Source organism: Mytilus galloprovincialis, chromosome 1 (genome assembly GCF_965363235.1).
Source record: "Mytilus galloprovincialis chromosome 1, xbMytGall1.hap1.1, whole genome shotgun sequence".
NCBI classification, from domain to species: domain Eukaryota; kingdom Metazoa; phylum Mollusca; class Bivalvia; order Mytilida; family Mytilidae; genus Mytilus; species Mytilus galloprovincialis.
Window position 1 is genome coordinate 70,418,074 of NC_134838.1, and position 12,952 is coordinate 70,431,025.

At 30.1% G+C, this 12,952-nt stretch overlaps 1 protein-coding gene across 4 annotated transcripts in view; it reads left to right on the top strand.

Moving 5' to 3' along the window:
* Window positions 1-12,952, top strand: part of LOC143082817 (protein Wnt-7b-like) — an 80,285-nt gene that overhangs the window by 35,880 nt on the left and 31,453 nt on the right. The window contains exons 1-2 of one of the 4 annotated variants that reach the window (XM_076258691.1): window positions 6,189-6,454; window positions 9,598-9,851. In XM_076258691.1, the coding sequence (XP_076114806.1) occupies window positions 6,381-6,454; window positions 9,598-9,851 (328 nt within the window). In that variant the 5' untranslated portion in view covers window positions 6,189-6,380. Of the gene's footprint in view, window positions 1-6,188; window positions 6,455-9,597; window positions 9,852-12,952 lie in introns of those variants that run through there. The other 3 variants (XM_076258709.1, XM_076258682.1, XM_076258701.1) reach the window with 3 other exon arrangements.

A 12,952-nucleotide genomic window follows, 5' to 3' on the forward strand; every position in this document is an offset into this window, starting at 1 on the left:
GAAAAGCGCTTCGGACTCATGAAATATATATATATATATATATATGTTTTCCCATTTTACCAATGATATATATATATACGTTTCTTTAATACTTTATCGAACCTCTCCCTTTCTCAAACGGTGAGTTTAGCAAGATGTATCAATTTCAAACACAGAATGTTTTGTCTAAGTTTTTGAAGGTCATACGTTGGTCTCATTTTAAGATATTTTAGATGCAAGTAAACTAAGAATTAAGATCTATGGTATAACATGTTTTTATGTATGTTCATTATGATACAAACATTATTCATTTATTTAAAATATAAATTGAACATTTTCATAATTTTAATGAGAAGTTAACTGATTAAAACAAGATTGATGATAATGACTTGCATTTGGACGATAAATAGAACATTGGCCTTTTTTTTATGTTTCTATTTCATTGTATCTGACAAAGTTTTACGTTTACTTAATACATGCATTGAGTAGTAATTTCGAAGTCTAGTTTGGAAAAGAGTAGTTTTATCGATCATCTGTCTTAATACATTGTACATTCTCACATTACATTATACAATTAACAGTTAACATTTGCCTTGAATGAAATACATTAGTTTCATTAAGCGACGAATGCGGACTTCCTTATTATTTCCAAATACATAATGGAATAAGTGGCTCACATCAAGCGTTAAACAAACAGTAATGGTCAAGTAAAACAAATTAGGGTTGCAGAAATTTAGAACTCCAAAAATGGCTTAAACAACTATATAGAACTGTTATACAAAAGGGGTTTTTAGATAGCTATTAACCAAGTTTAAACCACCATTTTATTTGGTAAATGCCTTTGCCAAGTCAGGAATACGACAGTTGTTTTCAAGTCTTTCCGTTGGTTGATAAAGTCAAACGATTGATTTTGTTAGTTTTTATGGACATAACATTTTTTAATTTGCCTTGGAGTTCGGTATTTTTGTATATCCTTTTTGTAAAATCGTTATAAGTGTTATTACTAATGCGGACTTCCTTCTCATTTTCAAATACATGATAAACATAAGTGGCTCACATCAAGCATTAAACAAACATTCATTGGTCAAGTTAAACAAATCTGATATGCAGAAATTCAGAACGCCCCCAAAATGTCTTAACTACAGGACTTTTAAAGGTGACATTGATTTTAAAGATCATCATAAATATTCTTGGTGATCACGACATAATATTTTTTTGCAGATTTCAAACAGTGAATCTTTTGACCGATCCAAGATGTGATCTTTTAAATATGTTAAAAAAGGTGACGAATATCATCATATCATGGAATGTCCTGATGAAAAAAAAAAAACAAAAGGAAAAATGTCAATCTATCATTTTTTAAGAACAATATCGAATACCGCTTACTGCAAAAAGAATGTCCACGGGAAAGAAGAATGTAATAGAAATAGAAATAAAAAGTCAGTCCTCCTGCCAAATGAAATGTTTTGTGTATATCTTTTCATTTTTATGGCACCCTCAACGGAGTTGGGGTGACATATTGATATTGTTCGTTTCTTTTTTTCTTATATTTATTCTTCCACACTTTTTTGTCCATGCTATTTCTCAGAATTGGCTTGAACAATATTGATGGAACTAAACCAGAATGAGGACCACTATATGAAATTGTGCAATCGGGGTATGGCATCATCAAGATGGCTGACGTTGCCATGGAAACTGATAAAATGTTAAAAAAAAATCTAAATTCTAAAACTTTCGTTATAAGAGCCAACCTAATGAAACTTTATGTAAATGTTGGCAGTGGTTCTCTGAGGTACCAACAGTACTTAGCTTCTGCAAAATGGCTGCCATTGCCATGGAAACTGGAGAAAAGTTTAACATTGACCCTATGGGAAAAACATCAAACCAGCATTTTCTTAAGGAATATAGACCAAACTCAAAGAAACATCATGAACATGTAACATGGCATAAGTCAATGTTGCAACTGTTGTTGGAATTTTCGAAATGGACACCGTTACCATGGAAATAGCAAAAATATCCAAAAATTTCAAAATGGTCTTAACTTAATGAAACTTATAATAGATGGTAAATGACAATTGGAGATAAGACTTTGGACTTCAGAATTTTCAAAATGGCTGCCGTTACCATGGAAACATGCAAAAATGTGAAAAATTGATAAATGGTCCAAATTTGGTGAAAATTTACAGAGACATATATTCTTATGTCTTTGTGTGCATTAACTGTTTACTTTTTCAAAATGGATGCAGTTTAGAGGCAATGTGGGAAGGGTGCCATCCGCTATTGCTTGCAATGGCAAATCTAGTTATAGTTGTTATTATTCTTATTTGTGCATTGTCTAGTTTGTACGAATTTACTCAATTTATGTACCACCAAAACTCAGAGCTTGTACGTTTAATGATTTATGTGTATATTTAAGAGATTTTAAAACTATCTTTTTAACTAGCGTGCGACGGTTTATTTGGCTTCCAAAGGAAGACGGTTAAATGCAATGATTTCGTAAACAGAATTTTAACCTTCTTTTGCTAAGCATGCGGTTTTTATTTTTACTCAGAGAATCTCAAAAACTTGAATACCCGTCCAATTTGCAGTCACAAATATGTCATTGTGGCAAAACACAGTTCCATTGATGCAAAATGTATAGAATGAAAATGGATTCATTGTCCTGTATACTTCATTAAGTATGTATGTTTTATTTGTGTGTTTCTCTGTCCTGTATGTTTTCCCTTTTATTTGTATTGTAGTCCTGGCATGTAATGTTGTCATTTTAATGATATTTTTTAAATTGCCATAAAAGCTGGAGGTTTGGCTAGCCAAAAAAAAAAATGTTCGACCAACCGTTTTTTTTTTTTTTCTTAAAATGTTCTGTACCAAGTCAGGATATTGGTTATATTGTAGTTTGTTTCTCTGTGTGTGTTGCGTTTTAGTGTTTTTGTTGTGTCGTTGTTCACCTCTTATATTTGATGTGTTTCCCTAGAAGTTTTAGTTTGTAACCCGGATTTGTTTTTTTCTCAATCGATTTATGAATTTCGAACAGCGGTATACTACTGTTGCATTTATGTTAAAAGGTAGAAACAAATGAAATTTATCACAAGATCTCCAATTATTACATTAATTTGAATCCAAATTAAACAGCCTTTGATCTTTCTCTTGAATAGAATCACAAAACCAAGTACTAGTACATGATTTTACCAAGTGCATTCTATGCATTCACTCATTATTGCTATGAATGTATTATCATGAAATATACGAGTTAAATGCGAATTGGTTTTGATATTTCTATGCTTGATACGGTGCACAAAATCTAAAAGGTTTCATTTACAATTAACCTACAACAACTCATCGTAAAGGAATCAAACATACATTGATTGTATTTATAGATTTTCCCATTACACTGAAGCGCAGTCTAATGTCTTTGAAATTTAGTCACCATTCAATGAATTTGATGCAAATATATTCAACACTATCTTAATGAGCTTGTTTAGTTTGTCTTTTTACTCCATTTCACTATGAATTTCATTCAGTTTAACTGATTTATTGAACGTTTTCTCACAGGGCAAGGATAGTTTCGTATACTTACCACATAATAAAATCTATTATATTGCATGGAAGGTTCCACGTATGACTTTCATCATCCTATATATGATATGATTCATTTTTTCAAATTTTATTGTAAAAACAAACATATAAATATAATATGGTAAATTAAAATTTTGTGGCTTATTTTCCTGTCGTTTTATACTAGGAAAGAATGACTTTATCAACGTTTTAAGCAATGAACTGAGATGTATACTATCTAAGGCGTGAAAATTCTTTGATCTAACTCAATAAATCTGACGACATCTTATCATCTTTGTTGTGAGTTTTTGGACCAGAAGAAACAGCCATTTTTGGTGTGTTGCTTTTGTTAAAAGCTTCTATAGATATTTCTCAAGAAATGTGTGATCATTATAAATATCCCCGGTTGTACAATGTTAAATGGCGTTTAAATCCCTTTCAAAGCTCATTTAATGAATACTTTTAATGTTGTTAGTTTCTGATTGAACGGTTTATCTAAAAAGTTCAATTATAAATAGAGGATAATGAAATTCTCACCCCCGAAACATGTTTCTCAATTTAAGATTTTTTCTGTGTGTAATACATTTTACTAGATACGTTTTGGTTTAAATATTCAGTTTATAAACTATGTACTTAACCTAAAGTGTTAACTTTCTCAGACAAAATAAAAATAAGGAGATCAAGTGTTATGATTTCCAACGATACAACTAACAATCAGAGACCAAATATAGGTTTAGTGTTATTAGCAACTATAGGACACCAGTTCACCTCAGACATTTTTACGGGTTTTTTTTTTTTTTTTTTTTTTTTTTTTTAATTTTTGTTAGATTCTTTTTGTTCTGTTGCTAGTTTTATTTAAAGAGAAGTGAAATATACCAAAGAAAATTTCAAACGAATTAGTCGAAAACAAACTGGCAACGCTATGGCAAAATGAATTTCATTTATTTACTAGACTGCACCTCACATTTAAGATTCGATTCCCTGCTGCAACGTTAACGTTGCACATTTCTAGACTTTTTGTTGGCTTTTCATATGTTCTTAGACTTTCAAAACTATCGGTTATGGTAAAAGTTAATGAAGGTTCTGTTAGTATCTTGTGCATTGTGGACAGTACTTAAATACGTATATCATTACCAGTAAGGTGTACGTACTGACGGTGGACTATCCACGCATACAATTCACCCAGCAGTCAGAAGTTCAATACTGAGAAATTCCATGTTTATAAGTATATCTTTACCTCATGTTACACGTATGTGTCTAGGCGTTGTTGTATGATCATATCTTGACAATCTTGAAATCTTCTTGATAATTTAAGTGATACATTTTCATTCATAAATTCAATTCGTTTAAATTACTTTATCGTGTACTTGTACTACAACAGTATCTGCGGTTGCAACTACTTAATGCAATATTGACTTTAATGTGTTATTGTTTTTTTTCATTTGTATGTAATGTACAAATTTATTTTGCTTTCAATTTAGTATTTATATAAATGGTATCTAATGTCCGTTATTTCAGTGTTATTATCGTCCAAATCGGTGTCTTGCATTTATATAGAGAATCAAGATACATGTAGTACTTGTATGTACTGGCTCTTGTTAATGTATACAGCAATTTTTGTATTCAAATTCAACTCCCATTTTGATAGTTACTGTTTTAAATAAAAATTTATTTTATATCTTGCAAAAGGAATTTAAGAAATGTTTGTAATAGTACGTTGTGTTACATATTATTCAGTGTAATTCCTGATTTTTTAAATTGAAAAAAATATATTAATTGTATTTTCATTACAAGTTCATTTGTTGAAAATATTCAATTGTTATTTGAATTTTCTATGAACCGTTAAAGAATATCAATTTCAAATAAATGAACAGTAAGAATAACGAAGAAATTGGAGTTTTGTTGCTGGTATGGTCCTATGTACTGTCCAAATTTGTACCAATACCTGCTACCCTTTTCTTATGTTATTAGAACTGTTATAGTCCCTGTCTGAAAGCAATATCTATAAGCCTTTTTGTATTAGTAGAACTGACTGCAGTCCCTGTTTGTAATCAAAGACTTACAATTCAGTTATATATAGAAGTACTACATTTTAAAGACAACATGACAATCTGACGTACGATAGTGCGTATAATCACTTTAATCTAGTTTTAAAATAGGTCTTAAATTCTTTAAAGAATTGGATTTTTACTATTTAGATTATACTATATAAACAGAAATAATTTACTTAACACTAAGTACTGATATGCTCCTCAAGGGCCGATATGTCAAGTGCCGTGCCAATCGACGTGAAAAATAAGAAAACAAAACCATAATTGATATTTGACAATTATTATGAATGGTATGTATAAAAGCTTGACTTGTTTTAAAATCGTATTGTTAAGTATGATATTATATATATATACAATTTGACGTTGTGAGGCTGTTCCTAAGTGGTGATACGCTCGAATAGTTACAATTAGTAACCATCATATACGGTAAGTACATACAATATATACATAGTATATTCTTACAAGGAGATGAGATGATATATACCTTTTCCCCCGATAATATTGTCAATAAGTTTATGCTGTTTAGAAAAGGGGTGGAGCGATTTGAGAACTGAAGCGTTTAGACCAATGACAATTAATCATTGACGAGAAATTTGACAAAGACTTCAGCTGTCGAAAAAAAAATTCGAACCAATCAAACAATTCTGCAATGAAGCACAATACATAGGCTATTGAAACAAATTGGCATAGAATTATTTGCTAAGTATTGGATTAACTGTTATGAAGTGTTGCAATTTATTGTGGTACAAGATGGTATAGAGAAACTCACTAATGACATGAGAATGTCTACTGAGAATGGGAGCTAGGCGTCATACGAAATTTCTACTGGGACTTCTCTATTTCACTTACTGTGTTTATGGGAACTTTCTGTGAGTAGTAAAAACCATCACTTTCACAAGTTTATAAATATTTCACATACAAGTTGTAAAATCTTAGACTGAATGGATGAAATCAGGTTGTAATTTTTTCCATTTTATGCAATTCTTATGTTCATATTTCTTACTGGTTCGTCAAAGAATCTATTTTATTGAAGGTGGTCTGTATCATCTTTGCGTATTTCGTAGACCTGTGGAAACTTTATGTTGGGGTTATCAGTTAAATTTCTAATATTTGATTATTATAGATCGTTTAAGGTATTATTAATGATTATGAATATTTAATTTGACATTAATTTTACAAACCATTTTTTATAAGAACACTACGTGTATCCAAATGATATAAATTATCAATTTCAACGGTACACATTATTACGAAATTTATACGGTAATGTTTGTAAATTTTTAATTTCACAGTTTATTATTAATGTAAAACGGACAATATGATACTTATTTGTTAATGTATTAAAGCACGTGTTTCTTACAGATTTAATTTTCTCCTGTTGTGATCTGTTATGGGTTTGTTTACTTAAACGTTTAAAATATTTATTTTGTCTTTGATAATAATTATTATTTTAGATTCGAGGGTGGTCAAGTAATAATCAGTTTTCATCACACACATACAAACGTAAAGTTACCCATTAAACACAAACAAATCTTCAAAAACCTAATCTTTTTTTGGTAAATTACACTTTTAAAGAGCAAAAATAAAGGACTGACATATTTGCTTTGGTTGTTGAAATAAACACCATTCAAGTGAAGAATCATTACACAGTTATAACTATGCAGTTTGTACGTCCTTTTGTTCAAGAGATAGTTTACTACTAAAACTGCCCTTCTACTATTACTTGCTCTAGCCGTGAACAACAATACAAAAATGAAATATAAGAAAAATTGTCAGACCTGTTTCATACATATATCAATTTAAAATACTTGTCTCATTTATCTAATTATGTTTAAAAAAAATAAAAAAATGTTCGAATAGTCAACACTTGGCGACGTTTTTACTATTACAATTATGAAATATCTTAAAAAGTATGATAAATGAATACTTAAGTTATTATTTTTAATAATAGTTTATATATTTAACTTTGTGTTCAGTTACATGTCCTCAGTCTTCCGAACCTCAAGGTAACCGTCTATAAGGTGTTAACCAAAGCATCAAATATACTTACCTCGCTTATGCAAGATTGCACCGACATTAAAACTCAATTATTTGTTCTACATTTATATCAGTAGTCTGTAACATTATATTTTCTATTTTACCCCAGAATTTAATGAAGCTTTTCATATACATCTACTCGGTTGTATGTAACCAGATTACTTACTTACTTATATATATATATATATATATATATATATAGATAGATAGATAGATAGATAGATATACATGTGCCTGTTATTTTAATGTAGATTGCCTAACTTGAAATATTAATATTTTATTTATGATGATATATTTTATCATTTTAACAAATCTTGTGAAAATTATTAGAAAATGTAATAATGACAAAAATGAATATTTGGGTACATCTAAGTACCAACCCTAACGTTGTTTTAATGCGTTTTGTCTATTCAGAGCTTTTTTTTAGCAGAAACATCACTTTCGAAATTTTCTTTCAAAACCATTTTCACCCTCAATTTACTTTTATGTTCAAAATTATTCAAAATGTACAAATTTATACATTATGCATTTTAAATTGATGTTTTTAATTTGTGTCGTTTTGTAATTTCAAGCATTAATGATGCGGTTACAAATTTCTACAACTTAATTTTGAATATTGCCTTATACAACATCGTATATGTACACCTTTAAGATGTTTTAAGATGGAAATGAGATAAAATGATACGAGTCTTGTGAACAGAGTTATTTGTAAGATAAAGATCTACAAACATTTATAGGGGTCTAATAAACTATGATATAAAAATTAAAAATGGAATACACAGCATAAAATAACGCATAAATCATTGCAAATATTATTGTAATGTAAAGGAATCGTTCACACAAGAATGATTTCATATTTTGTCAAGCATTCCTCACGTCTCCTTACCTAACCGAAATTTGTTGGTTTATTTTTTAATATTTAATGCAATGGTTCTTTTACGCATTAGAATCTGAAAAGGTTTGGTAAACTATTTGAATTTTTAATCATGAATTTTGTATGATGTGAAAAATAGAAAGAAAAGAGCAGAAAGCATTTATAATTTACTACTGCAATGACTTTGCCCTTTTTTCTTAAGGAAGCACCTTTAAAGGGAACAAAATATAACCCATTCTGCTTCTGTAAATGTTTTTTTTTTTATTTTCTTGTAGCCTTACAATGCATTTTAAATGTCTAGAAATGCTGTATTATTTTGAAGAATGAAATTAACAAGCATGATATTCATAATGTATGAATATTAGTAATAAATGTTTACATCTTGCCTTTTTTAATTCTATATTATTACAAGAGTATTAAAAGTTTGTAAAGCGGAGTAATTTCACAAGCAGATATAAAAAAAAATATATTTAAGACATTTTAAGTTAAGCCATTCGTGATAACATTTAGCAATTTTACATTCCAATTTTAAGAACGAAATGTATGCACATATTTGGAGAAGCTGCATCGTCGACAATGTTTTTGTATAGCCCTGCATCAGTGTTCAACAATGCACACATGAAGCGTTTTACACAAAGTAAAATATCCTCTACAGCTTGACTAGGTGTCGTCTGCAATTCAAAGTGAAATGGAAATTCTTGCTCCGCGTATTGCGACTTTGGAGATGAAGCACATGCAGATAAAAATCTTTAATTCTTTGCTTTGAGTATCGTCGAAAGAACTTGAATTAATGCACCAACACTATATATCTTTAAAGTACATGAACAAGAAAGGCAAAGAGTTTGTTCATCGTTGTAGGTTGTACGGAGACCTTCAGCTGTAAATAGCTTTGTCCTTTGGGCTTTTTTGAAGAGTTGTCTCATTGGCAATCATACCACATCTTCTTTTTTATGTTTTATATAAAATAATAATATTCGTATTCAAGATGAATGTTGAAAAACATTCTTCTGAATGGACTCTTTTTTCCAAGTACGTTTATGTTGAAACACTTGTAGGGAACTTTTATAATCACTCATTATCTGACATTTATAACTTTTACAGGTCAGTTTCATCAGTAGTAGCACTACCATCGAACATTATTTGTAATAAAATTCCTGGATTAACTCCTAGACAAAGATCAATTTGTAGAAAACGTCCCGACGCCATAGTAACAATCGGAGACGGAGTTAAACTCGGATTGAGAGAGTGTCATTATCAGTTCAGAAATAGGAGGTGGAACTGTACAAATATAGACCAACACAATACAATGTTTGGGATATCACATTCCGTTGGTGAGTTACACTTAAATTTTAGTGGTGAGTTGATTTTTAGAACATACTGGAAAGTTTGTGCTCTCGTCAAAAAGTTATTCTCCTCACTATCCGTAAGAAAAACGCCACAGGAATAAGATGTAGCTTGTATCAATATATACATATATGAGTTAATACGAACGTGACCCAAGCTCTTCTTAACTCTATACACTATATGAATATTTGGTTACCAGCTTTTTATAAAACAATGATTTTTTTAAAGAATTATGCCGAGTAAATGAAAGGTGAGAACTTCTTTTCGACGAGAGCTGCTGACTTGCAGGTATTAAATTTTAAAACTTCGTTAAAGATCGAATAACTTTCTAATGTTTATTCATTACAAAACACTAATCGATGACATTCGGGTACCAACTGCATCAGTATAGACTAACTATAGTATTGATTTGTACTATCTCCATATGTGCAAGCTATAAATTTCATTATATTTATTTGATATTTTACATACAAACGGGTTAAAATCTATCATTCCATCAATTTAATTGTAATGATAATGTGTTTTGTTTTTATACCAGTGATATATATAAATATGTCTAATCAAAACTAGACTAAAGAAATAATTAGGGGAGACTTCCTAAGACGGAGGGAAGTAACCTCCTATGATTTTGTCTTTTAATCACATGTCATGGTCAATTAGTGAAGTAAATAAGACAGGAACATAATATGACATTCTATCATTATAATTCCTTAATATTATATCAATTATATTGAAGATGATGAACTTATCGTATGGATATACGAAAAACATTCCTTAACCCTGCATTAAAATAACATTATTTGTTCAAAATTTACTGAACAAGATGCGCATTTCGACAATACATGGACATGTCTCTTCAGAGGCGTTTAGGACAAAATACACGAAGAACCAAAACTTGAGGAATTTATAACATAGAATAGGAAAAAGTATTGCCAAAGCAAATTAAGAAAGACTGCAGATACAATTATTCTGTCAAAGTTTTTCTGTATACTTATCAGTGACATAATTTATATTTCTTTGCAAAAAGGATCCTTAAGCCATATCTTGCCTGAGCATGCGTTATATTAGAAATATGCATGTAATATATTTGACATATATATAAGATAAGAATATTCCAAATTGCCGTAAAAGTTAACTATAGGATTCTGCAATGCCTCCAGTAATGTGCAAAACTCTTACCTCAAAACAAACTATAAAAGTTCCCAAAAATGACAAATATAAAAAAGAAGATGTGGTATGATTGCCAATGATACAACTGTCCACAAGAGACCAAAATGACACAGACATTAACAACTGTAATTCAATAATTCAAACGAGAAAATCAACAGCCTTATTAATGCACAAAACAAACAAAATATGATACTAGGCAACAATAGAAAGCGTGTTCAGTACACAACCGCCACTTCCTCAACTTACTACGATTTATATCTTTTTGATACAACTATTGGTAGAATAATAGTCAACAATGGCTTACCATCAACATAGTAGTTATTGTTTAAAGGATAAAAGCAGGCGTTGCAAATTGGACAGCAACCGAACGACACTTATAACTAAACGACATACAGTAAAAGACATGTGTTTATATAAAAGTCAAGTTCCGATTCATTCCTAGTCTAAAGAGGCTGGGAATAATTTCAAACTCAAACGTTCAGAATAAGGCAACCACGGACGGCGTACCTGATTAGGGACAGACACATGAATATTTTGTTGGGATGAAATGAGATATTAACCCCTCCGTCTTTTTCTCTCGACAAGTTGACTAACAAAAAGTACATATAAGACTATTCAATTTATATTTAAGTGAATATGATTTTAAACATTATTTCTAAAAGTTTGACAACAATTGAATTTTCAATTTCCCTCTGGCAAAGGTTAATCTTGTGAAGTACTTTAAAGATCAGGACTGATCCTGGATTTATGTTAATACCAAAAAGAATAAATAAAGTTATTAGGTACAATTTAAAATAGTATATTTAAAAAAAAAATGATCTTCATATTGATATGTTGTTCTCAAGCTCCGTTCTTGCCTTTCTGAATTGGCGTCTGCAATCATACTAAGTTTGGTATATTCGATTTTGATTTATTATATGTTGAAATTTTCAATTGATAAATTATGTAATATTACTAAAAGTTAGATGTATCACCCGAGTCATTTGTGACCTTAGACTGTTTCCGAGTGTTCAATGTAAGATGTTTCGTTGTCATTTTTCCACATAATATGATATAAATATTGACCTGAAGCATTCCTCAACAATAAAATATGCATCATATCAAAAATATTTAACATCATTTTTTCCCTGAAATGTACTATTCTTTTGTAACACTTATAATTGTTGATTTTTTCTCTAATTTTTTTTTATTAAATGTTACCAAAATTTCTTACCAGTCTTCTAACATTTAGTTTGACATTTGTCAATAAACCCCTTTTATAGTTCAGTAACTAAATAGGCTCCTGTTCACAACAAAATATCTCGTTTTGCTTACTATTCCCATATATGCCCTCAAGCTTTGTTTTATTTCCAAATAAGAATGATTATATCCGAAATAAAGAGATTTGTTTACTTTTGCGCCTGACAAATTTATGATTCACATAATACGAATTATTCAACGTGTCATTCATAAATTGTATATAAGCAAGTCATCATCGTAAACGTTTCACCTCCGTTCCGACATCGTGTAATTTGTCAGGTCTTAAGTTTTCTGCTCAACACTCATTTTCCCCTAGAAGTGCAACGTTCTCATCTTAAAGAACAGAACTGCATGTTAGGGCAACAACAGAGTTGAAAATCAAATGGCACGGTCGTCCTTAACCTGGCCTTAGAATTTGACAAGCTTGTAACAAACAAAATCGCAAATCTGTTTTTCTTGAATCGCAAATCTTGACAAATCGGATCAATTTCTATTCGAATATAGTCTGCCAAACTTTCGAAATTGCAATCCAGAATAATGATCGATAATAATAAAGGATAGATAAAGTTCCAAGTTTAAAAAATAGTCACTTATGTCTATCTCATTCTCAAAAAGTGGCGATAGGTATATCATTGTGAAGAATATACAATTACCAAAACTATCATACACACGTGTGAGAAATGTACATAATAACCGTTAATGA